Source organism: Erpetoichthys calabaricus, chromosome 6 (genome assembly GCF_900747795.2).
Source record: "Erpetoichthys calabaricus chromosome 6, fErpCal1.3, whole genome shotgun sequence".
Taxonomy (NCBI): Eukaryota; Metazoa; Chordata; class Cladistia; order Polypteriformes; family Polypteridae; genus Erpetoichthys; species Erpetoichthys calabaricus.
Genome location: NC_041399.2, coordinates 205,722,104 through 205,749,477, shown reverse-complemented (window position 1 = coordinate 205,749,477; position 27,374 = coordinate 205,722,104). Strand labels below are relative to the sequence as shown.

The window sequence follows — 27,374 nt, the reverse complement described above, 5'->3', positions numbered from 1 at the left end:
TGATAACTTTGACACAGATTTCATATTATTGACAAGTGATACAGCTATGAAGCATATTGTTATGTTGTCACTAACTATTATTGGGGTTTAAGGGGTAAAACAGAAATAGTTTTTCTCTTTTTCTCTCCACCTCCTACCCAAACACAAACATTTAAGATTTCAAAAGAAAAAAAAGTCACATGTTTAGCTCCTGCCAGTCTTTACCTATAAAAAACAACTAGGTCTGAAGTCTTTCATCCTGGCACTATGCAGTATAAGGCCATCTATCAGCCAGTATTCTGACCTCCTGACAACAATTCATGACATCTTTCTGGCAATGAAGTCAAAGTCAGTTATCCCTTGAGGCAGGGTGCTGGAATGACAGGTCCTGAAAGTAAAAGTTGGGGCACTAACCAGGTCTCAAAAGCCCCTGAAATGAAGGGATTGTGTTAAAAAATGCTTTAGTTGCCTCACATTTTTATGGAATCGTTTTGTTCACCCCACTGAATTAAAGCTGAAAGTCTGCACTTCAACTGCATCGGAGTTGTTTCATTTAAAATTCATTGTGGTAGTGTACAGAACCAAAATTAGAAAAAAGTTGTCTCTGTCCAAATATTTATGGACCTAACTGTATATCAACACTATTTGATATGTTGTCACTCGTATGGTGCTGTGGTACCCTGCCACTGCATAGTGCCACTTGTTCTTTCCCGGCATCTCATCCCAATCTAAACTGAACTTCAGAACTGATTGATATTTACACAGTTCAAGCCATTCATCAATCCTTTTCTTAACTCACTTATCCAGGGTGGGGTCAAACCACGACCAGTTTTTTTAGACTCTATAAGAGCGATGATTAAACTGAGTGTCAGTTTGCTACCAGGCTTCGGGACAGCCGACCTGCTAAATAATCATTCCATTTCTATAGCTAAAGTAGCTGTGACTTTCTGAGAGTGGGCTGTTTAGACAGTTGCTTCAGAAGAATTTATCTTCTGGGATTTCTAAACTGCTTTGCAGCAAAGGAACAGACTGATACTTTGGTAATGGAGCATATCTTATAAAGAGTTTCTGTGCCCCTCTGGGTTTACACCTAATCAATTCACATGGCTCACGACACTGGACCATTTCCAAATCCACTCAGCTGCAAACAAGCTTTTTTTTGTAATCTGCATATCTATGGGGTAGTAATGGCTGCTCCTTAATGGCTTAGCATTTCTTTGCAGATCCAACAATAACAGTCGATGACCCACATTGAAATATGGCTCCAAGCAGGAAGTGTTTAAAAGTTAAATAAAGTTCAGAAAGTAAAAGGAAAAAGGCATGGCCTGCTTGCAGCAAAATAATAGCAATACTTTAATCAAAATCCTTCTTAGAATATTTAGTGGCCAGTCAGATTTTATTTTAGGAAATCATATAATCACTGGTATGATTACACTGATATATAGGTAACAATTTATAAAATGTGCTACAGTACCTATAGTGCATACATTAATTATTACAAAACAAGCTGTGCTACCCATCTAAGATGAGTTGAAATGTGTCGATGCATGCTCAATAATCCAGGTAAGGAAATTCTAGAAAGTTGATTCTGTTCATCTGGACATAGTTTTTCTTTTCAAGGGAGATACGTTTCATCACTCATCCAAGTGACCTCCTCAGTCTCAGTTGACTGCAGGTTTCTCCAACCTTATACATACCTTTGCATAATGGCCGAAACTAGCACAATTGACTAACAATGGGCCGTGTGATCAGTGATATGCAAATTGTACATTGATCAATGGCCATGAGTACCATTCACAGAGAGCTGGGGAATGGCTGCAATCACAGCATTGTAAGATGGTGAAAGTTTACGCAGTTAAGTGCCAAGAGGATTGCCGTGAATTATACATCGGGGAAACCAAAGAACCACTGGCGAAGTGGATGGCACAACACAGAACAGCTAACTTGTCAGGCCAGGACTCCGCAGTCTATTTACAGGGTGCGCACAAAGTCCGTATACCCCTATCTTTGGGAGGATTTTGAAAGCTAAAGGTTACCTCTTAGGAATCCAAAACATCTGTATGGGTCCCTCCATGATCTCTGCATAGCCGAATGCTCTGCCAGGTTCTCCTGCTCATGTTCTGCAACATTTGCGGGGTGACTTTCTGGAACACTGCACAAACTGCATGTTTCAGTTCATCGTTTGATGAATAACGGCGCTTCCTCACGTCTTCTTTGATAAACCCCCATTATCTGGAGTTGTGAGATCAGGGCTTCTCGGAGGCCACGGAAGAGGAGCAGGATTGTCGTTTGATCCTCGTCCAATCCAATGATTCCCAAAAACATCGTTGAGGCGATCACGCACGGTGATTGCGAAATGGGCATGTGTCCCGTCTTGTTGAAACCAAACACTGTCAAGGACGCCCTGGTTTCTCAGTTGCGGGATGAGCCAGCCATTCAGCGTTACCAGATAACTGATTTGGTTAACAGAACCAACAAAAAAATAAGGGCCATACAAATGCTGTGCTCTCATTCCGGCCCAGATCATCACGTGTGGTGGTCTATGCTCAATTTCTTCAAAGAAATGTGGATTTTGTTTTCCCCAGAAAATACGTTTCAATTGCGGGAGCTGCAATAAATCATGCACTCATCAGAGAACATAACCTTTTCCTTCTCAGCATTTGTTGGAAATTGGTGCAACATCAGATCACAAGCTTCCTGACTTGTGTCACTCATCGCTTCGTCTTAGAACAACCGCAACATTGTTGCGATTTCTTGAGCGGCAGCAGGTGGCAGCACCAGATGGGATGTCGGAAACACACCTGGAAATACCTGGAAGACTTGGGCTGATGTCCACAGGAACCAAATTGTCATGGTTATTCCTGTAAATGCTCCTAAAGATAGGGGTATACGCACCCTGTACATCTACAGGACAGTGGTCACTCTTTCAGTGATGATGATGTGTACATCCTGGACAAGGAGGAACGCTGGTTTGAGCGAGGAGTCAAGGAGGCCATTTACATGAACAGAGGGGGGGCCTAAGGGTACACCTTTCACCTCATCTTTCTTACAATACTGTGATTGCAGCCATTCCCCAACTCTCTGTGAATGGTACTCATGGCCATTGATCAATGTACAATTTGCATATCATTGATCACACGGCCCATTGTTAGTCAATGGTGCTAGTTTCGGCCATTATGCAAAGGTACTGTTTATAAGGTTGGAGAAACCTGCAGTCAACTGAGACTGAGGAAGTCACTTGGATGAGTGATGAAACGTATCTCCCTTGAAAAAAAAAACTATGTCCAGATGAACAGAATCGACTCTAGAAGATGGGTTGAAATGTAAATAATTAACACAGTCCTCAGCATTAACATTTGCAGTTCACAATGCAATGAACACATCTCTGTCATATGCCATATGGTATGTGATTCATAAAAGCAGTGTTAATGTTGGTGATGCACCATCTGTTGGAATGACAAATGCAATGCATGTGTTTTTGTTATATGCAGTTTGGTATGGGATTCATAAAAGCTGTGTTAATGTCTGTGGTATACAATGCATTCTATTATTAAAAATATTTGTAACATACTATCTATTGTTTCTAAAAGCAGTGTTAATGTTTGTGATGCGCCATATATTTGAATTTCAAATCGGAGTTCGATAAGCGTCTGTGTAATCCCATAGGCACGTCAGCTGGTGACCGATCAGCTGATGCAAGTACCTGACTTTCGTTTTCGATCTACAGATCAGTTGCATCAAAATCGGAGTATAATAAGTTAGGGTCTGATTCAGCAAGAATACTAAATAAATACATAAATAAAACGCACGGAGCATTTTGTTTTCCACATTCGCTTTGCTCTCTCGCCTGATGTCGATACCATTCTAGACCTTGTTCACTCTGCACTGCTCACACACATGCAGGAATTTGACATCAAGTCAACGAGTCTAACAGTCCTCCTAGCAAAGAGGGTCTACCTATAATGTAATGATGAGTTTTATCAACATTTACAGCTTTTATGCCCTATACCTCTGGATATCGACTTTAGTCAATATCTGCCCTCAACTCCTTGTGTTGATAAAAGGAAGGGGCAGAGTCGATTGCCTTCATTATGGCAGTTTCTTGGCATTGTGGGAGCAAAGGAAGATGACAAAGTTAGTGGCAGTGCCCCCTTTCAGCCCACGGTGGAATTACATACCTGGAAGGGACTCAGAGGGTGACCCATGCAAGAGAACAAGTGTTTTTTAATGTTGTGGCTGATCGGGGTATGCTAATAATGTTTAGTCAATATAAACTCCTAAATCCTTTTCAGGTGCTGTTTCTTTTAATTCAGTTCTCTTTGCCTGTGTGTAGCACTTTGCATTTCTCAGCAACATTTTCCAACAGTTTCTGAACTGTTTTGCCACCTCCTCCATTTGCAACCTATTTTGATATAATTTGCAAATTTCACAACTTTTTAAGTGGTATCAGATTCAGTATCATTAAAAGAGGTGTCACTAAAACATATGCCAATTTGTGTCACTTAAGAATATTTTTGTAGAAATTCTGATCTTTGTGTTATTCTTTTTCCTTTGCTTATGCTGTTTTGGGTTATAGGCGAACAATCAGAGACTTCAAGAAAAAATCCTCCTAGTGAATAATTTGGTAGAAGCCTTTGGAAACGCCTGCACTGTTATAAATGACAACTCCAGCCGATTCGGCAAGTATTTGGAAATGAAATTTACATCTGGAGGGACCGTGATTGGAGCACAAATCTCAGAATACCTTCTGGAGAAATCTCGGGTCATCCATCAACCTCTGTGAGTACAGACCTTTGGAACACATCAGGTGCTCTTTACTGGTTTATGTTATGGCTGAGGGTCTTAAAAAGTGTTCAATTGGATGTTTTCACATTGTATTGTTATACAACATTCAGTCACAGTGGATTTAATTTGGCTTTTTTAATGGTGATCGGCAGAAATAAACTCTTTAATGTTAAAGTAGAAGCAGATTCCTGCTAAGTGGTGTAGATTACAGGAACAGCTTGCTTAACGAAGTGCATCATTTTCAGAGATAAAATTAAAATGGACAGAACAGGTATGTGCTCTTACACTATGAAAATAATCCATGTTGTGATGGACAGCATGCATGCATGGGCATCTCTGTCGGGAGGGGTTCCGATCCCTTACCTAGCCGGGAGGTCATGGCACTGAGTGGGCACAAAGGATGGCAAGATGTTTCCTTCCCTTACCAGAGGACTGATAATGCATGCCAATTTGTAGGTGGGCACATTAATAATAATAATAATAATACATTTTGTGTGTATAATGCCTACATTGGCTTCCTAGTGGGGAAGGACTGAAGTATTCTTATCTGTCTGGGAGGCCAGTTGAATGGAAGGACAGGAGAAGACAACCATGAAGGGCTAATTACTCCCCCGACATGCTAGGTGGCAGTCTCCCTGGGCAATTTAGGTAAGGCATGCTGGGAACTGGAATCCCATAGGGAAGCCTTGTCAGGATCCCTGGGTGCCTCCAGGGGCAACCGCTGGGATTAATGATCCTTACTTTGACCTGTAAGGTGCTATGCCCCAGCACCAGAAGTACTCCTGGGTCTAAGATAACAGAAGCCGCTCAACCTCGTCCAGGCGAGTTGAAGTCGGGTGGAAGAGAACAAAGCTCGCCTGGAAGGAGCGGCAGAGAAGCAAACAAGCGAGAAAGAATTTGGAATTGTGTTTATTAAAGAAGAATTTTGTTAGGTAACATATATACTTGCAGATAAGTCGGTGTTTGATTTTACCGTATAATTTCCGGTATGTTATAATGTCAGTCGTATAAGTCAAATGCGGAAAACTCGCGCTATTGGTCCAAGAGATTATAAAATGCTAATGCCCACCTCAGACAGTAACTACGGAGCACACTGCCTTTTTTCTATATGGGTGCGCCAATGCACTGTATCGGCATGTTTTCCTAACCTCTGTCTCTGTCGTGCCTACGTGACCACACAGTAGTACCCAAACTATACCGAAGTGACGTTTACACTATTTTGTGTTTTTTTGTATCTCATACACCTTTATCGTAAGAGCAGCCCCAATCTATGATGGAGCGTAAATATGAAGCTAGTTTTGAATTAAAAGTCATTGAAGTAGCGAAAGAAACTGGTAACTGTGCTGCTGCAACAAAATTTAATATGTCTGACAAACTGGTGCGAGATTGGAGGAAGCAAGACGATGAAAAAAAAAAAATTAAGGGTCACATTTTTGAATGGGTGTATAAGTCTGGATCTGATTTTTTGATAGATTTTTCAGGTTTCAAGACCCGACTTATACGTGAGTAATTTATTATCATAAACCTTGCATTGGCACCTGGGACTTGTGTCTGAGTAGTTGTGTCTGGGATTTGACATTCTGTACTTTTCACAGGCCCTGTATATCAGGAGTCCATTTTAAGAGTGTTGTGGGGTGCAAAATCTGTAAATTTTGGTATAAATTTTCATTGTATTTTGCTCAAGACAACACTAGATGAACTTAAACACAGGACACATCAAAGCATATCCTCTTCCCAATTGTACCTCACTTTTAAAACAGCTGTTCAGACAAAAAGAGGAAGACATGACAATGCCTCAGGTTATCAATTACCTTATAACCTGAGAAAGGATGGGCTCCTGGGACAACAAGTTGCTAAATGGGTTTACAGCCTGGGAATGGAAGACATGCTAGTAGGTGCTAAGCAAAATCAAAAAGTTTTATTGTTTGGGAAAACGGATGAGTGAATTCATTCATGATATAGACAGCCAGCCAATCGGAATATCTAACAATCACATGTTGTGAAACCCCCAGTAGAATTTTACAATAAATATGCCTCGTCTGAAGAGCGACTTCAGAGGGAAGAGGAAGAAAGGAAGAGAATGGAACGACATCAGAGGGAGGCACCAGCAACGTGTGTCCATTTCCATCTGATCATCAGAAAAGCATCTAATGAACAACTTCGAGTGCTCGATCACAAGCCGCCTGTGACATTGATACTTGTCATCTTTACTTTTTTGTAAACTTTTTCTAAAGACTATATATATCCAGACTTTACTATCAGTCTTATTTTCTGTTATTCTTTGTTCTATTTGGTATTATTATTCATGTAATAAATACCATGCTGCTTTTTAATTTTCAATGCTTTGTCTTCATGTCTAGAGTGATTGAAGTAATAAGGTAGATTTCTTTGAGCAACTGATGCAGCCGGTGGTTTGCCTTACGCTCTGTGCTGCAAGGTTTATTAAGGCTGAGGGTGACAGTACATAAAGTAAGGCATTCTTGGCTGATAAATGGCCTATAGTCAAGGATGCTGAACCTTTGTATGTCTGAATATATTCCTGGAGACTAAAAGTAATATTTAGTTCTGAGATATATTTAAAACATCGTATGTTGTTTGTGCCGATAATACGTATGTTTCTTGGAGTGCTGAGAGAGTGACAGGCTGTGTTATTCCTAAGGCACTTGTGTTATTTAAAGTGCCAGAGGTTAACCAGATGTGTGTGTGCCATTCATAGGACACAGTTGTGGTTAGGGTCTGTGTGTATGTGTATATTTATGTAGATGTGTGATAATCTTAAGGTGCAACAGTAAACCAACCCAGTAATGAACCTGATGAGTACACTTCCCCCTAGGTAAAGGGTAAGTAAAGGGAAATACCACGATATGACAAAAAGGTTTGCTACTGTTGGCGTGAGGCCAGATTTTCTTTTACTTTATCCATCCACCTCTTCTTCAGCCTTCCTCTCTTTCTATTTCCCTGTACATACATTGCCATCACTCTTTTGCCCACATCTTCAATGTCTCTCGTCATCACATGTCAATACTACATCAGTCTACTTTCTTGAACATTCTTAGATATCTCTCCCAAGCTGTACCTCTCATTCTCTTGTTTCTTATTCTGTCCTTTTTTGTTACTCCACACATCTACCTCAACATTATCATTTCTACCACATCCAACTTCTTCTCCTGTGCTCCCTTTACTGCCCACCATGTCTCAGCTCCATACATCTTTGCCGGTCTTACAAAGCGTACCTTGAACCTTCTCCTTAATTCTTCGATCACACAATATTCCTGATACCTTCTTCTAATTCTTCCATCGACACTATGGGTTCTCTCTGCATCTAATTTTCCATCTTGGGCTACCACTGATCCTAGATATTTAATCTTATCTACTCTTTTCAATTGCTCCCCCTGCAGGCTAATCTGATCTTCATTAACTCTCATCCATTCTGTCATCTTTCTATTTATCTTCAATCCTCTGTCTTCCAAAGCCCATCTCCATTCTTCCAACGTTTCTCAACTTCCTACACAACACAATGTCATCAGCAAATCTGCACCAGGGAGGTTGGTCTTTTATCCAATGACTCAACACATCCATAACCAGATCAAAGAGGTCAGGCCTTCAAGACAATTCCTGGTGCAGACCTCCTTAAACTGAGATCTTGTCTGTTACCACAACACTGCTGTTACCCCGGGTCCTCATCATATCCTGGACGATCCTCACACACTTCTCTGGTCCTCCTTTCTCTTTCTCATCACCTTCAGACCTGTTGACGTAATGTTCACGCTTCTCCAAATGAATAAATAACCATATGCAGACATTTCTGTTTTTCTCAATACTTCCTTATCAACTGTCTCAATGCAAAGACTGCATCAGTTGGTCCTCTCCCTGGCATAAAACCATACTTCTAAATATCAAATATTGCCCTAAAAATCCTAATCACCAGCACACATAGTTTAAATTTGTTCATAGACTATACCCTAATCTAACCCAGTGGTGCTATCTAATGAAACTAGAATGAGATCATTTTTGTCCTCTTAAAGTCCTGGAGCCTCATGCATAACGCTGTGCGTAGAATTCACACTAAAACATGGCATACGGACAAAAGCGGAAATGTGTGTACGCACAAAAAAATCCAGATGCATAAATCTGTGCGTTTGCCAACTTCCACATTCTTACGCTCCATAAATCGCGGTCAGTGTGAAAAGTAATGCACTTGCACACGCCTGCTGCCATTCCCCGACTCCTCCCAGAATTACACCTCTTTGAATATGCAAATCAATATAAATAGCCCTTAAGCTCAGCATTCTGTGAAAAGACAATGGCAAAAGCACGAGGGAAAATAGAAGAATTTCAGCGAATACTATGTGGAGGCAAAGAAAAACGTACAATTTGTTGGTTTAAACAATGGTATAAGCAACAAAAGGAAGTTTATCGAGTGACATAGAGTGTCGGAGAAACTTGAAAGCTCAAGTTCACAAAGTCGCACAGTGCCCGAAATAAAAAAGAAGTTGTCAGATATCAAGGTCGCCGTGAAAAGGCGAGTCATAGCCCACCATCTGAGTGTCATATGAAAGCTTATTAGGGTACAGAGAAAAGAAAAAAAAATAGGGACACAGTGAGAAAATAGCTCGAAATGTCAACTTTAATCTCAAAATCTCCATTTTAATCACGTGGTTTATTTTGTCATTAAAGTAGAACATCGTAAACGTCATCATAAACTCATTTAATTTATTAGTTTCTCAAATCCCATCGTAACTAAAGTAGCATGTTACATGCTTTGTTTTGTATGTGTTCTTCTATGTGCTCTATGCGTGTGAATCACTTCTTAAACGGGCTTTCTCTTCCTCCGACTGGACACAAAATTCATTACATTCATGATATTACAGCTCTGTGAATAATTAAAATACTGAGATGTATACTTGATATCATTTTAATGATGATAGGAGTTAAAGCATGTTATTAAACATAGGAATACAGTGGCGCAGTGATTGTTTATGTCTCACGCAATATGCTTGCTGTGCGACCTTTGATGAAATAATTTATTGCAGCAGTACTGTCTCTTTCAAACTTACTAACCCCCAAATCCTGTCCATCCTTTTCTTTCTCCAAATACCCAATCGCCCCGCAATCAGCTCTGCAATAGACATTAAGCCATCTGTAAGCTTAGAACGCCAATTCTTCAAAACTTTTAAGGAACATTGAAATTTCTTCGTAGTACATGTTTAATTATTCTATCCGTCTATCCTTCCAGTGTCGCGCCAGCCCCAGTAAGAATACAGCACGAGGTAGGAACAATTCATGAATGGAATGCTCCTCGTTAGCACTGAGACACTGTGTCCTCACATGTTTAATTATTAACAATATAGATTTTTTAAATGAAGTTAAAGTTTTATCTGTTTAATATAATAAACATATTGTGCTGCATTTCATCTTAAAAATGATATCGTCATCATATGTAAATATGCGCTTTATAAAGTGGCTCAGGTTGTGCAATATTATAACTAACTGTATCGCAATTTTACAGTGAGGTAATTGTACTTATAAGTACAAACAGTTCTATAAGGAGCATTTGATGGACTGATTGAGTGCGTTTAGAGTTCTTGAGATGAAACTGTTTCTGAACCGCAAGGTCCATACAGGAAAGGCTCTGAAACGTTTGTCGCATGAGAGCAGTTCAACAGACAGCATGGCTGAGGCAGCATGTGCTTGATTCTGTATACCAATAATTCTCTTTCCAGTCAGTTGCTGTAGAGCTGTGATTCATAGTCAGATACAGTGATATAAATACTCCGAGTAGTGCAGTGCAAGCAATATGGAAAAAGATGATCCGCTGTGGCAACCCCTAACGGTAGCAGCTGAAAGAAGTAGAAGAAGGTGCAGTGAGAGTAACAACACTAAAGCAGCTATGGTATTTGGAATAGTTTGACCATTCTGTGGACCATTATTATGTTACAGGTTAATTACAATCACATGCATTAAACTAATAAACAATATGCAGTTAATTTCAGTGTATATGATAAAGCCACGTCAGGGATGTGAATCTAAAAAAGAAAGGGAAACCACACTGGCACAAAAGCACTGCTTTGACACTGGGTGCCGCCAGTCTGCAAACTGAGCAAGAACTTGCGTACGCCAGGGTTTGAGCTACCGTGAAAATGAGCATGGCTTTACACCAAGTTTTAGTTTTATACATGGCGATTTGAGCGTGGAAATAGGCGTACGCAACATTTTTGTGCGTGTGCACCGTTTATACATGAAGCCCCTGGACACTTTCCTCCACATGTTTTGGAAAAGTCCTTCTGCTGTGGTACTTAGATGCTATGATGCTGAATCCCTCTTAATTCTTTCTTTCCCCCAATGAAATGATTCAAACAACACAGCAAAAAGATTTGGGGGCAGCCACCAGTATACTTGAAAATCGGCTGTCAGAAAAGCAAAGGTTGGGTTGAATGGTCTTTACAGACATTAGTCCAGAAAAGAACTGGCAAGACAGACAAAACATGGTGGTTTTAAAGCCAGACAGGGGAAGTGATGTCATTGGGGCAGGAACCGGAAGTGATGTGTTTGGGGTCTGGAACCGGAAGTGATGTTGTCAGTCCCGGAACCGGAAGTGATGCCGTTAGGCCCAGAACCAGAAGTAATGTCATCGAGTCCAGGCAGAATTTCCCGTGGTCGGTCTGCAGAGGAAAAAGGGAAAGCTTCAGTGCACCTCCTGGTCCGACATGGAATTATCCTTTTTTGAGCTCTTTAGCTGCCTCCCATGAGCATGTCCGTGACACCCCATTCCACTGTCCCTTTACCTTCTTCTCCTTTAGATCTTTCTTCTCTTTTCTCACTTCTGGTGCTCCTCCCCCTGGCATAAAACCAAACTGCTCAGCCTCCGCTCACCTTCAAGAAGTATGAGTGACTTGAGAAAGTCCACGAATAGGAGAGGATAGGATATCTTTATTGAGGATACCTTCATTGTTTGCAGTGGCACAAGAGTCAACTGCTGAAAGTACATGTACAGAAGTTCATTTGTTATTCTTTGATGGGGCAGTTGCTATTGATCTACTGCCACGAAGTATCTTTCATTAAGTGTGTGTAATTAAATGAAGAAAACCAAATCTAATGAACAAACAGCAGCCAGGAAGAACCAAGCATGCGTTACCAAAGGTACACCACAAAATGACAAACTCTTAATCGCTCATTTTCTTAACGGATACATTTTCTTGAGCGTGGTGGTGTTCTTCTAAAAAGAGCAAAGTGGGAGAGACAAATCCATGTCAGTTAAGCACTACTTTAGGTAGCTCCTTCTACCAAGTCATCACCATCATCACCATTTTGTTTCTGCTTTTCCTGATGATGTGAATTATTATATGCGTGAGCCGTCAGTTAGCTGGTTTGGCTGCAGTTCCCTACTTGACCAAGGGTGTCGCCATTTTCCACTTTCTCTAAAATGTTGTGTACGGATTGGTCAGTTTGGCTCTAAATATGCACAAGCTTTCCAACAAGGTTTTCTTTTATAAATCCCGACTTTTGCATATAAAGCTGCGTGTCCACATTCTAGGTCTCTTTTTATGACTATGCAAGTTTTATAAGTCTGATCCAAAGCCAGGATTCAGTCTTAGTCACCAAGTGATAGAATCAACCCCTGTGCCATTACTAAATAAATGACTACTAGGAGGAGGAACCACTTGAAGTGGTTAAGACATGAAGTTAGAATGCCTACTCCAATGGGGATATGCACTAAGGATGGCCCATTCAGACAAGACCCTCGAGAATGTCCTGGAAGCTTCTGATAAGTCCACAAGAGGTGCTGAGATAGGATTGCCTCTTCTGTGTAGCACAGGGGTCTCACTGGGAAAAGCAGGTGGAAATTTAAGTGAAGATTGCATAGATGGTTCTTTGGATGTATTTTAATGGTCCCCTCTCTCTGTCTTTCTCCTTTTTCTTTTCACAGTTGGGAGAAGAATTTTCACATTTTCTATTATGTTTATGCTGGTCTTGCAGAACGGAAGAAGCTCGCCCATTACAAATTATCCGAAAGCAAAACTCCAAGGTAACCTTAGGCATAAAAATATTGAGATCTTCCAACAATTCAGTATTGTGTATAGTGCTTGTCTGACGTGTTATTTTTTATTTTTAGATATTTGCAAAATGAACATGTGAAATTGGCGCCAGATATTGTGAACAATGCATTTTATAAGGAGCACTTCAACCTTGTGGAGCAGTGCTTCAAAGTCATTGGATTCAGTCTGGAGGTTGGTACAATTCTGGGTCATGATGTTCAAGCAGGGGGGAAATCGAATTCTGGATTGTCTATTTTAAGACTGGCATATGACTTTTGCGTGAATCTCCTGTGATTTCTTGTATTGCAATCCATCCAGAGTTTGATATTCAGTTCACGTCTTGTGCTTTTCTAGGCAAAGGAAAGACAAAATATCTGGGATGGTCTGTAATAACGTAACATTCTCAAACTATTTAATGCAATCCATGGTCACAGGGGATCAGGACCCAGTCTTGGCCGAATCAAGTGCAAGACAGGAACCAACCTTGGAGAGGACACCAGTCCATCATAGCTATAGCTAATGACAGTTCAGAACTGTTGGGGCGCCAACCAGGTCATCCCATGTATTCATCCAAAGACATGAAATATAAAGAAAAAAAGACCTGAAAATTTCACTCATTTGCATGTGACCCTCCTGCCGGGATTCAGTAAGAGGATTTTGGTAAGGTTCCACTATCTAAAGATAGTGGAGCTCCATCTCGCGGGTTGCTCTGACCAAAAGTGACACCTCCTTCTGGGATGCCCAGGGATTTATGGTGGCTTGACTGGAACGGGCTGAGGTAAATGCCTTCAACGGGTTGCTTCTTGGCACTTTGGGGGAAAAAAGGAGATGACAGTGTTAATGGCAGCATCCCCTCTCATTTCAGCAGGTTATTGAATACCTTGACTGAGCCTGAGAGGAGGTCCTCCAGCAACTCATGCGTTATAATAGTTAGTGATATCAGAGTAAAAACGTACAGCTTTTGTCTATGGGCTATAAGAAAGTGCTAGAAAAAGGAAAGATTGAAGGAGCTGAACCTTTTCAGTTTAACCAAAAAGAGATGAAGAGGTGTAGTGATCGAAGTGTTCAAAATTATGAAAGGAATTAGTACAGTGGAGTGATGCTGTTACTTTAAAATGACTTTACTTTCAAACCTTGTATGTTTATAGTACTTGGGTGTTGTACCATGTTAGCCATGATGAATGTAGTGAGAAGTCAAGCAAAATGACCCCTTTTATTGGCTAACTAAAAAGATTACAATATGCAAGCTTTCGAGGCAACTCAGGCCCCTTCTTCAGGCAAGATGTAATTGATTACACTTTACAACCTTAAAATTTTAAAACTTTAACTTGACTTTGAAATAACTGCTTGAAAACTTAAGGGTAAATTATGAAGCTTTTCTTCCCACGAAGAACTATGGAATAAGTGAACAAGCAGTGTGGTAGACAGCTGGACTCTATGGACGGTCAGAACTAGTCATGATGTTTTTTTGAGGAATTAAGTGGATAGGACCGGAAAGCTTTGTTCCCCCGAATGGCTTGTTCTCATTAAATTTTTCCTAATGCTCTAAAGCTGTAGTTCTCCAAGAAAAGCAAACACAGACACAACAAGAATGTTCAGTTAGCACGTCTTTGTGGGTTTCCTCCGGGTGCTCCGGTTTCCTCCCACAGTCCAAAGACATGCAAGTTAGGTGGATTGGCGATGTTACGTTGGCTCCTGTGTGCAATAATATCCGCTTGCAGAGCCACAGCACCATACCTCACCGCAGTTGTAGACCCGCAGTTGCAGACCCGGACGTGACGTCACCGCAGTTTCAGGACTGACTTCGTAAAATTACTTTCGAAAGGTTTCGGCCAGTCTCGGCAAGTAAATCATCAGAACTGACATCACTGAAATAAAATGTACAAAATAATTATAATTACAGTTTACTAACATGTTAAAAATAAAAGTGATTAAATTTAGGAACTCAGGGTTTGCGTTTTTATGACAAATTATGTTATTTGTTCAAGATTTCCTTGTAATATTATATGTTGTATTTTAGTCTGGATTATTGTCTTTTATTTTATTTGGATGTTTTGTGTATCCTGTATTTATCTTTATTTACTGAAGATATTATTTATAGCCAATGTTACATAGGTACTGTTCTTTCTGAATTTTGGGCAAAGGAAGGGTGTTATACAGGTGCTGGTCATAAAATTAGAATATCATGACAAAGTTGATTTATTTCAGTAATTCCATTCAAAAAGTGAAACTTGTATATTAGATTCACTCACTACACACAGACTGATGTATTTCAAATGTTTATTTCTTTTAATGTTGAGGATTATAACTGACAACTAATGAAAGTCCCAAATTCAGTATCTCGGAAAATTAGAATATCAATTAAGACCAATGCAAAAAAAGGATTTTTAGAAATGTTGGCCAACTGAAAGGTATGAACATGAAAAGTATGAGCATGTACAGCACTCAATATTTAGTTGGGGCTCCTTTGGCCTGGATTACTGCAGCAATGCGGCATGGCATGGAGTCGATCAGTCTGTGGCACTGCTCAGGTGTTATGAGAGCCCATGTTGCTCTGATAGTGGCCTTCAGCTCTTCTGAATTGTTGGGTCTGGCGTATTGCATCTTCCTCTTCACAATACCCCATAGATTTTCTATGGGGTTAAGATCATGCAAGTTTGCGGGCCAATCAAGAACAGGGATACCATGGTCCTTAAACCAGGTACTGGTAGCTTTGGCACTGTGTGCAGGTGCCAGGTCCTGTTGGAAAATGAAATCTGCATCTCCATAAAGTTCGTCAGCAGCAGGAAGCATGAAGTGCTCTAAAACTTCCTGGTAGACGGCTGCGTTGACTTTGGACCTCAGAAAACACAATGGACCAACACCAGCAGATGACATGGCACCCCAAACCATCACTGACTGTGGAAACTTTACACTGGACCTCACGCAACGTGGATTCTGTGCCTCTCCTCTCTTCCTCCAGGCTCTGGGACCTTGATTTCCAAAGGAAATGCAAAATTTTCTTTCATCAGAAAGCAGCAGTCCAGTCCTTTTTGTCTTTAGCCCAGGCGAGACACTTCTGACGCTGTCTCTTGTTCAAGAGTGGCTTGACACAAGGAATGCGACAGCTGAAACCCATGTCTTGCATACGTCTGTGTGTGGTGGTTCTTGAAGCACTGACTCCAGCTGCAGTCCACTCTTTGTGAATCTCCCCCACATTTTTGAATGGGTTTTGTTTCCCAATCCTCTCCAGGGCGCGGTTATCCCTATTGCTTGTCCACTTTTTTCTACCACATCTTGTCCTTCCCTTCGCCTCTCTATTAATGTGCTTGGACACAGAGCTCTGTGAACAGCCAGCCTCTTTAGCAATGACCTTTTGTGTCTTGCCCTCCTTGTGCAAGGTGTCAATGGTCGTCTTTTGGACAACTGTCAAGTCAGCAGTCTTCCCCATGATTGTGTAGCCTACAGAACTCGACTGAGAGACCATTTAAAGGCTTTTGCAGGTGTTTTGAGTTAATTCGCTGATTAGAGTGTGGCACCAGGTGTCTTCAATATTGAACCTTTTCACAATATTCTAATTTTCCGAGATACTGAATTTGGGACTTTCATTAGTTGTCAGTTATAATCATCAACATTAAAAGAAATAAACATTTGAAATACATCAGTCTGTGTGTAATGAATGAATCTAATATACAAGTTTCACTTTTTGAATGGAATTACTGAAATAAATCAAGTTTGTCATGATATTCTAATTTTATGACCAGCACCTGTATACAGTAAATAAATTGTGTTATTATTAGTCCATCCATCCATCCTCTTCTGCTTATCCGAGGTCGGGTCGTGGGGGCAGCAGCTTCAGCAGAGATGCCCAGACTTCCCTCTCCCCGGCCACTTCTTCTAGCTCTTCCGGGAAAATCCCGAGGCGTTCCCAGGCCAACCGGGAGACATAGTCCCTCCAGCGTGTCCTGGGTCTTCCCCGGGGCCTCCTCCCAGTTGGACGTGCCCAGAAGACCTCACCAGGGAGGCATCCAGGAGGCATCCTGATCAGATGCCCGAGCCACTTCATCTGACTCCTCTCGATGCGGAGGAGCAGCGGCTCTACTCTGAGCCCCTCCCGGATGACTGAGCTTCTCACCCTATCTTTAATTAATTTAATTAATTTTTTTTTATCGAACTGCCACCTTATCATGGTGGAGGGGTTTGCATGTCCCAGTGATCCTAGGAGCTCTGTTGTCCGGGGCTTTATCCCCCTGGTAGGGCCACCCAAGGCAAACTGGTCCTAAGTGCAGTTAAACATAACCTCCTATGATGAATAAAAAATTTGGACAGCGTTTTCCCTCGCCCGGACGTGGGTCACCGGGGCCCCCCTCTGGAGCCAGGCCTGGAGGTGGGGCTCAATGGCAAGCGCCTGGTGGCCGGGCTTGCACCCATGGGGCTCAGCCGGGCACAGCCCGAAGAGGCAACGTGGGTCCCTCTTCCCATGGGCTCACCACCCATGGGAGGGGCCAAGGAGGTCGGGTGCAGTGTGAGTTGGGTGGTGGCCGAAGGCGGGGACTTTGGCAGTCCGATCCTCGGCTACAGAAGCTGGCTCTTGGGACGTTGTTATTTGACGTTGTATTTTTATTTTTTCTCTTTTGGTGGCCCGTCGTTTATAATGATAAGTGACAAAAACTGGAGCAGTTCTGTATAAAGCAATTAATATATACTGTAGCATAATTCGGTATAGAATATGTATTGTTTTCTTCACATATATGTTTAAAAATATTAGATTGGTTTAAATGTTCATTCTTAATTGGTTTAGAACAATATTGCACACATGCATCGTACATTTAAAAAAATGTAATTATTCTGCCCTCGCGATTGCTTATCCGTGCAAAGCTAGACAGTTAGCGAACAATAACTCCAGCAAACTCGTTTCTTGTTCAGTCTGAGTCTTTTACTGATAAATCTTTCATTCTCATTCTCATTTTTATCGCTTAAGTTTTGAATGGGTCCTTCACACAATGTTACTTTCCAGGCTTTGCCGAGACCTGCCGAACCCTCATCTGAAAAGTCATCTTCTGAACCTCCATCCTGAAACTGTGATGATGTCAGTTCTGTTGACTTACTTGCCGAGACTGGCCGAAACCTTCTGAAAGTCATTTTACGAAGTCATTTCTGAAACTGCGGTGACGTCACTAACAGGTCTGCAACTGCGGGTCTACAACTGCAGAGACGTATGGTGCTGTGGCTCTGCAAGTTGATGCTACTCCCTGTGTGTGACTGAGGTGTGTGTGTGTGTCTATGTGAGTGTGGGTGTGTGTGTGTGTGTTCCCCCTGTGATGGACCTGTCCAGGGTTTGTTCCTGCCTTGTGTCCTGTGCTGGCTGGGACAAGCTCCAGCACCCCCATTGTGACCCTACTAAGGACTAAGGAGGGGTTAGAAAATGACTGACATTGACCGCCACGTTTGTTTGGTTGGCTAATAACAATGGGAATGATTTGGATGTTTTCTTCACAGCCGTCATAGGTCACCTCTTCAGCGAAGCGACTTGATCATTTGTTACACAGTCTGATGGCCATTTAAGTGTGCAAATCTTTCTTGGTTTAGTCTTAAATGCACATAATCTACCCAAGTGTGAAAATTCACAATTTAACTTGAAAAATTTGGCTGGATACAACTTACAATATTATGGAGAACTAGACAAAAAGCCCGTCTAGACAACATAAGATGAAACGGGCACGAGTAGAATAGTAATAAGTATAAGCACCACAAACCTGATATAGGTGTATTGAATGAATGCGTAATTAGGCCTTTAGCTGTAGTCGAAATCGCCTTTCAGGCCTCTAGAGCTTTAATCGAAGTCGCCTTTCTCTTTGAATTTTTGCGGCCGTAAATCCGACGCCTCCCGCGATGTTGGGGTTGGATGTCGGTTGAAGTCGCCTTTCTCTTTGAATTTTCGCGGCCGTAAATCCGCCACCTGCCGCGATGTCAGTCTCGTAAGGTTTTTCGGGCAGCTGCGCAGGAGGCGACTGTGCATTTGGCTTTGGACATGCGCAGAAGGCGACGTGCACAGAAGGCGACTGCGCATTCAGCTTCAGATGGACATGAGTGAGTGAGTGAGTGAGTGAGGAGACTGGCGAATTATGTATTAAGATTTTGTTGATCTGGAATGGGCCTAGTGTAGGATAACCAGGTTTTCCTAGACCAAATATGGATGTGGTTTCTAATACAGTATGCCTGCTTGTTTTTTCCATATTTTCTATTTATCAGATGTTAAGTCGGCTCATTAGAATGCACCTCCATGTTTTTCACACATATTAATACTGACTGCACATACAGTCATATGAAAAAGTTTGGGAACCCCTCTTAATTCTTTGGATTTTTGTTTATCATTGGCTGAGCTTTCAACGTAGCAACTTCCTTTTAATATCTGACATGCTTTATGGAAACAGTAGTATTTCAGCAGTGACATTAAGTTTATTGGATTAACAGAAAATATGCATCATAACAAAATTAGACAGGTGCATAAATGTGGGCACCCCAACAGAGATATGACATCAATACTTAGTTGAGCCTCCTTTTGCAAATCTAACAGCCTCTCGACGCTGTCCTCCTATAGCCTTTGATGAGTGTCTGGATTCTGGATGGAGGTATTGTTGACCATTCTTCCATACAAAATCTCTCCAGTTATCGTCCAGCACGCCCTATTTTTTAGTTATGATGTTCCAGGTCTTGGTCAACTAGGGTGACTGGACAGTAAAGGCGATGCATTTCAGCATTTAAGAAATGAGTTTGGTCTCGAGAAAAGTGAAGCCAAAATTAAGGAAAGTGTTTTTGTTGGCCCTGAAATCCGTGAACTGATGCTTGACGATGAGTTCAAAAAGAAACTGAAGCCCACTGAATCGGCACCCTCATTCGTGCAGGTTGTCCAGAATTTTCTTGACAGTCACAGAGCAGAGAATTATATTGAGCTTGTGGAGAATGTGCTGAAAGTATATTAGGTCACGAGAGCCAGAAGGTCAGTGAAGACGCATTTATTTTTTACATTCTCATCTCGACTTTTTTCCACCAAATCTAAGCAATGTCAGAGATGAGCATGGGGAGAGATTTCATCAAGAACTTCACCCGGACACAGACAGGCAAACATGTTAATTTCACCACCACACGTTTATTTACACTATCTATTATTTACAATTATTGTGCCACAAACCCCAATCTTCCCCAAAGTCCAGGCCAACCACTCTGCCTCTTCGGACTGCCTCCTTCTCTCTTTCTTGAACCTTGTCCTGCTTCCACCCGACTCCAGCCTCGAATGAAGGGAGGCGGCCCCTTTTATCCATACCCGGATGTGTTCCAGGTGTGCACAGGCAATCCCGCGGACACGCCCCAGTGTGGCGGAAATGCCGGCTGTCCTCCAGGAAGCACTCCGGGTGTTCCCTCTCTTCTTCCCCCTAGCACTTCCTGGTGGGGGTCCAGGGTCCTTCAGGCAGGGGGACACCCCTTGGCGGTGACCACGGGCCCCTACAGGGTTGGGCTTCCAAGCCCTGTACCCGTGGCCCCCAGTACAACCAGGGCGGACGCCCCCTCGCGGTCTGGAGGAGGAATGAGCCCTCCTCCTGTCTACCTGGGCGTCCCGACCGGGCATGAGCCCCATCCGGGTGCCACAATATAAAGGTGATGGGAAACTGATATCAGGGAAAATTCACTCCGAGCCAGATGGGTGACTACTTGTTGGTTCTTGCAAAGAGAGACAGATGTGCTGTACAAGCGCAAAAGCGAGTGCCTCCAATAATTTTGTGCACGCTGACCTCACTTTTATATTGAGGTAAATTGACATAAATACACTTTAACGTGTCTCTGGTATCGTCTTCTGGTTTGTTTTCAGAATAAACACATCAAAACAATTTTGGTGGGACAGAGTCCAAACTCCTGATATCGTGTTGATATATTATATTGAAATTCAAAAGTGTCAAAACGTCAATGATGTGTATTTTAAAAACTTGACGTGCTAGCTTAATTCCAATTTCATATATGAAATCAGTGTAAAAAACTTAATAAAGAGAAGTTCTGAAGTTCCCAGTAGCAAACAAAAAATATTTTTTGGTAGACCAGTGTAATCGGCATTGAGCAGTGACATGCATTCAAATCAGCACAATGACATGGGGACCCACATTTGTGCACAGCCGGTTTTTCACATTTGATTTAATTTCATACAACTAAATACTGCGTCACTAAAAATCTTTGTTCTGAAAACACCGCAGTACTCAGATGTTCCTAGGAAATGAAAGACATACCACTGATATCTTTTTTGTTGAAAGGAGAGTCAGTTATTATGCAGGCTGAGAGGGGTTCACAAACTTTTTCATATGACTGTACTCTACAATAACTCATGTAGGTTGAATTTATCCATTTAAAATGAAATAAAATGTGCAGAAAGTGAAGGAGCCTGAATCCTTCCTGAATCCACTGCACATTTCTAAGCATTTCAGTCTGTACCTTTCATAAAAAGGATGTCATTTTTTCTGCCACTTCTGGTATTTCTTTCTTGGAAGTAGAGGCTGCTTATATTACAGCAGGCTGCCGGCTAATCACAAAACACTGCGACTGCATGTTCACTTCACTTTCAAGTAATACCTACCCATGTCACGCACAGCGCCCTTTTAATAGATGGCTCCATTTTACTTTTCTAAAGTCAAGTCCAAATTGCTTCATAAATATCATTGGAGCAATAACTAATCCACTTATTCAGGACAAGTCACTGAAAATAATCATGCAATGACGAGCTCTATCGATTGTATTTATATTTAGCTCTAATCAAAGCCCAGGCTTTAGTTGATTGCTTCTTCATCATGAAGTGAGAAGGGTTTCACCTTTGCAATCTATAAGACATAGTAGGCAAACGTTCTTCCTATGTGGCCTGAAATTGATAAAGCCCGAACAATTTGTTGGCCTGTTTATAAAATAATTTAGTTTGAGTTTTTCAGTATCGCTAGAGAGGTGGCAGAGATTGTCAGCCCATCCACCAAATCCAGCCCTCGTGTGAGCTCATTTATTTTCCATTACAGGGTGTGGACCACCGGGAGGCATACCGCTCCCCAAACCCTGACACAGACAGGCTGAGACACAAGTTCAATACAGCACACGTTTTATTCTTCTGTGGGGAAGAGTTGTCTGTTGCTCGCCATTTCACAGCACAGTACAGTACTGTACAGTACATGAGCACCAAACATATGTAAGACGCAGCCCTTTCTCTCTCTTCTTCACCTCCACTCCTCCTCGCAAGCTTTGTCTTCCACCTCCCGACTCTGGCTCCCCAACTAATGGTAAGGTGGCTTCTTTTATAGAGCACCCAGAAGTGTTCCAGGTGTTTCTCGCCCTTTATCCAGCTGCATTTCTGGGTGTTTTGCAGTAGAGGTTCCTCCAATGACTCAGCTGCACCTGCAGCCACCCCTGGCGGCGCCCACAGAGCCCAACAGGGCTGCTCCAAACTACAACTCCCAACATGCCCTGTATGGATCTGAGGTGCTGTAGCAACCCAGTGGGGACTGCCCTCTAGTGTCTTGAGGAAGATAGTGACTCTAATATAGTCTCTCCCTCACTCCCTCCATCCAGCCAGCATCCCAGCGGTGTGATGGCCCTGGCCATCTGTCAGAACTGTCAAAAAAGTCAAGAGAGAACCATTCTGATTGTACAGTCAAATGAAAAACTTTGGGAACCCCTCTTAATTCTTTGGATTTTTGTTTCTCATTGGCTGAACTTTCAAAGTTTCAACTTCCTTTTAATACATGACATGCCTTATGGACACAGTAGTATTTCAGCAGTGACATTCAGTTTATTGGATTAACAGAAAATATGCAATATGCATCATAACAAAATTAGACAGGTGCATAAATGTGGGCACCCCAACAGACATATGACATCACTACTTAGTTGAGCCTCTTTTTGCTAATCTAACAGCCTCTAGACGCTGTCCTCCTATAGCCTTTGATGAGTGTCTGGATTCTGGATGGAGGTATTTCTGACCATTCTTCCATACAAAATCTCTCCAGTTCAGTTCAATTTGATGGCTGCCGAACATGGACAGCCTGCTTCAAATCATCCCATAGATTTTCGATGATATTCAAGTCAGGGGACTGTGACGGCCATTCCAGAACATTGTACTTCTCCCTCTGCATGAATGCCTTTGTAGATTTCGAACTGTGTTTTGGTGTCATTGTCTTATTGGAATATCCAACCCCTGCGTAATTTCAACTTTGTGACTGATGCTTGAACATTATCCTGAAGAATTTGTTGATGTTGGGTTGAATTCATCTGACCCTCGACTTCAACAAGGGCCCCAGTCCCTGAACTAGCCACACAGCCCCACAGCATGATGGAACCTCCACCAAATTTGACAGTAGGTAGCAGATGTTTTTCTTGGAATGTGGTGTTCTTCTTCCGCCATGAAAAGAGCTTTTTGTTTTGACCAAGTAACTCCATTTTTGTCTCATCACTCCAAAGCACTTTGTTCCAAAATGAACCTGGCTTGTCTAAATGAACATTGGCATACAACAAGCGACTCTGTTTGTGGCGTGAGTGCAGAAAGGGCTTCTTTCTCATCACCCTGCCATACAGATGTTCTTTGTGCAAATTGCGCTGAATTGTAGAACGATGTACAGATACACCATCTGCAGCAAGATGTTCTTGCAGGTCTTTGGAGGTTATCTGTGGGTTGTCTGTAACCATTCTCACATTTCGCTGCTAATTAACTCCTTTTCTTTTCATTTTAATCGACTTGTTTTTTAAGATTTGTTCCTCTGAATTGCTTCATTTCTTTCCTTAAATGGCACCCAAAGAGAAATGAAATGTGAAGAGAGAGAGCCAACAGAAGACCAACTAAGTCAGGGCCTCAAACTACATCCAATTTCACTCCAACCAGTTGCTTAATTAGGTGCTGATTCTTGCTGTTAATTAAACTCGTTCTTTAATTCCATGGTTTGTTGCTGCTCTCATTGCACAATAGCAGACATTTCCGAAATTGGCGATTTTCTCTTTTCTAACAGCACTATTAAAATGTATTGCAGACCTGAGTAGATCGACATTCCTGAGACCTACATCTTTATTTATTTTCAGATATTGTATGATTGACACATTTTACTGTCTTGGCTTCTTTTTGTGTCTCGTTATTGTTTGGCAGCTAATTAAGGAAAAAGAAACAATTAAGGGGTCTGAGACTTCAAGAGCAGGTCATTTCAAATGAATTCAAAAGAAGGTAATTAACAGCAAAAAACAGATCACTAATTAAGAAAAGGGTTAGAATGAAAACCTGCAGCCACTGCGGCCCTCCAGGAGCGGAGTTTCAGACCCCTACCTCATGGTCTGAAGGCACATCATCAACATACACAGCATTCAACCTCTCATGGATTTTTTTTGGTTTCTTTACTTCCTTTATAGGGAATTTAATGACGGAACAATACTCCCAATCTGTCAGTTTATTTGTAAACTCGCTGGTGGCTGTGTTTGCCATCCTTTCTCTCTGATCTCTTGACATGAGAAGATCTCAAAGTGCATGTGTGGCATGCCAAGACATTTCTTGATCTCAAGTGGCAAGTTTACATCTTTAGCACAAATATGTGACGCTCACATAGAAAAATTATCAAATACCCCTTTCCAATGTCTTGTAGTTAAAAATGTAGCCATATTCCAATTGAAAAGATGTCCAAATGGCATCACTTGATATGCTGTTATTAGTTTTGGTTGTGGAGGATCTGTGACTCATTGTATTTCAGATTTCTTAAGCATAACATTTTTGAAAGAAGTACCCAATGGAGAGTTAAAATCTCTGCTGAAGCCTCTAGGTAAAACTGTTAGCAGCTTTGGACCGCAATGGAGAGCAGGGCAGGAGTTTTGCTGATAAATGACAATGTCAGAGAAATATTAAATCCTTATAATGTGTGGATGATACGTTTCAGCCGCTCCTGTCAGCAATATACAAGTTAGGCAAACCTCATGTGTCCAAGCTGCTAGTACAACTTCTCCTGCTGATTAAAGTTAAAAGTAACAGTAAAAAAACAAAAGGCAACAAGTCACATATCTAGAAATTAATGCGAGAGGAAAGGAATTATGAAAGCTTTGCTCTTTGCTAATAAAGTGGGAGTTCCTAGCTGGTCGGAATTTTCAGCTGGAATGTCCACTTAACTTGGATTTCAAACTCGGAAACTCAGGGCTGGGCTGTCATTGTCGAGTTTATCCAACTTCAGATCATGATGTCAATCCAAACTAGTGACTAGCACCTCAAATTGTAGTGAATGCTGTAGTATTATACTGTTTATTGGCACTTCTGTCTATTTCCGTCTCGTTAAATCAGTTGTACACTCAGTACTGTCCAACTTCTATCTATGGACACCAGTGGCGGGCCGTCAGGGCCTTCAAGGCCTTCTCTGCTGGCCTAAAAAAATATCTGAATCACAAACTGATGTTAATTATATTTTGTCCATGAGTACTTATTAAATAATTCCAAATAGTCTGTCCGCTTCCTTTCATAGCTTTTCCGATGGCTGTGCTGCTTCCAGACATGTATTTTTGTATTAAAGCATTTAACCAATCACATTTCAGCCATCATTTGTTGCCAGGCAGGGTCAAAGTCAAAGAAGTCTGCCAGGAGGCCTTCACAATCCGTTCTGCAGGCCCTCTAACACAAAATAGATGTCGATTAAACCGTTGCTTCAACCAATCAGATTTTGAGTTGGTTTCACTAGGGCCCTCTAGCAGGCGTACGGCAACGTCACCGTATTCAGACCCATTGATTGGATAGGATGGTGTAATATAAAAATCTGAATGAGAGCATCATGGGGCAGCTGTACACATTGGTATGTTTGGCGGTGAGCATTCCCGTGTCCACTGCTTCTGTCGAGCAGACATTTTCAGCCCTAAAGCGAATTAAAACTTATGCCAGAAATACGACAGGGCAGGTTCGACTTTCAGCATTAGCTTCGATGGCGACAGAAAGGGACTTTGTGATGGAACTGAAGCGCACGGATAATCTGTACGACAGAGTAATTGAACTGATTTTGAGGAAAGAGAGGAGGATGGATTTTGTTTACAAATAATCCGAATTTTTGGTGAGTAAAATGTTGCGATTTTCTTAAATAATATTGCAAGTTTATGAGTTATTATTGATGTTTTTTATGTGTGTCGCGGGCTGTAGCTGCAGTAGAAAGGAACTTGTTCACCCCTGGTTTGTCTATTCAATAAAGGTATTTATTGTGGCTATAGGAGTAATCAATCTGCGATGCAACGGCTCTTTATACTGTATTTCTGCATATTAAGATGGTTTTTATAACCATAAATTAGTTTTTGAGGGGCGGGTTGATTCAGACGGAGCACTACTGAAGGCCTAGGTGTGAAATGCACAGTCCACCACTGATGGACACGCTGCTACAGTGTTGTGCAAATGCTGTGTATTGAGTTGTTATCAGCTGCTATTTATTACAATGGAGCAAACACAACAAAGGATTTCCTAGATGTGTCCATATTGATTTTCTGGAATGTGGTCAACTTGAGTGTGATGTTGTTCCCAGCTCCGACATCCAACATCCGAGGTAAATGGAACACAGCCTAAGCTCAGAGTGAACAAATATCATCACGGGTACTGGTAGCGTAATTAGTTTTACAATGCAATTTCTCTCCCTCTCATGAGGTTTATTGTAGGCCGTCTACTTCCTCAGCTGTCCTCTAAAGCCGCTCCTGCCATTCTGGTCTTTCACAGTTCCTCTCATGTGTCCCTTTTTTGGAGATGGGCCCAGCTACATACTTCCTTCAATAGCTCTGCTGGGCAGCCAATTGGATTGCAGGTTTTTGCCTCTTGGTTTACTTGATTTGAGTCAGATGACTCCTTCCCCAAACCTAATCTTAGCCATAGCGTAACCAGGTGTTATCACTGATGTATAATATAAACCAATAATCTCCTTAGTGGAGTGGATCTCTGAAGGTCCGAAGCTAGAGTCTGTTGCTTGTTTCTGCCACTTCCACTACCTGCACATTTCTGCTGTCAACTCCTCCTCAAATCACTCACTTTTGGTCAGAGGCAACACCATCCGCAATAACTTTTCCAAACTACATTAATTAATCCAGACCAGGATAATTTCCCAGAGTCACCAGTGGTCAACCACCAAGGCCAATGGATGCGCCTCATAAGCTCTTCTGTTTAAGTGACTGATTGTTTCTCTTAGTCTGTCACACACACCTGCACTCCATACTGTACGGCTCCTCAGGATGACTCTGAACCTTCTGATGATGTCAATCTCCGAGGTTCGTGTGCCCCCCTCATAGAATTTTCATGCTAAAAATGTCACTGATTGATTTATTTTCTTGACTAATTTCAGAATTGAACTACAACTCCGATTCCAAAAAAGTTGGGACGCTGTGTAAAATGTAAATAAAAACAGAATGCAATGATTTGCAGGCTTCATAAACTCGTAATTTATTCAAAATAGAACACAGAAGACACATCAGATGTTGAAAGTGAGACATTTTACTATTTCACGAAAAATATTAGCTCATTTTGAATTTAATGGCAGCAACACATCTCAAAAAAGTTGGGACGGGGCAACAAAAGGCTATAACAGTAAGTGA

At 41.7% G+C, this 27,374-nt stretch overlaps 1 protein-coding gene across 1 annotated transcript in view; it reads left to right on the top strand.

The window, feature by feature from the left end:
- myo3a (myosin IIIA) overlaps nucleotides 1–27,374 on the top strand; it is a 458,747-nt gene that overhangs the window by 242,654 nt on the left and 188,719 nt on the right. Inside the window, exons 14-16 of the mRNA XM_051929020.1 lie at nucleotides 4,556–4,758; nucleotides 12,692–12,790; nucleotides 12,878–12,992. Coding sequence (XP_051784980.1) covers nucleotides 4,556–4,758; nucleotides 12,692–12,790; nucleotides 12,878–12,992 — 417 coding nt within the window. The remainder of the gene's footprint in view (nucleotides 1–4,555; nucleotides 4,759–12,691; nucleotides 12,791–12,877; nucleotides 12,993–27,374) is intronic.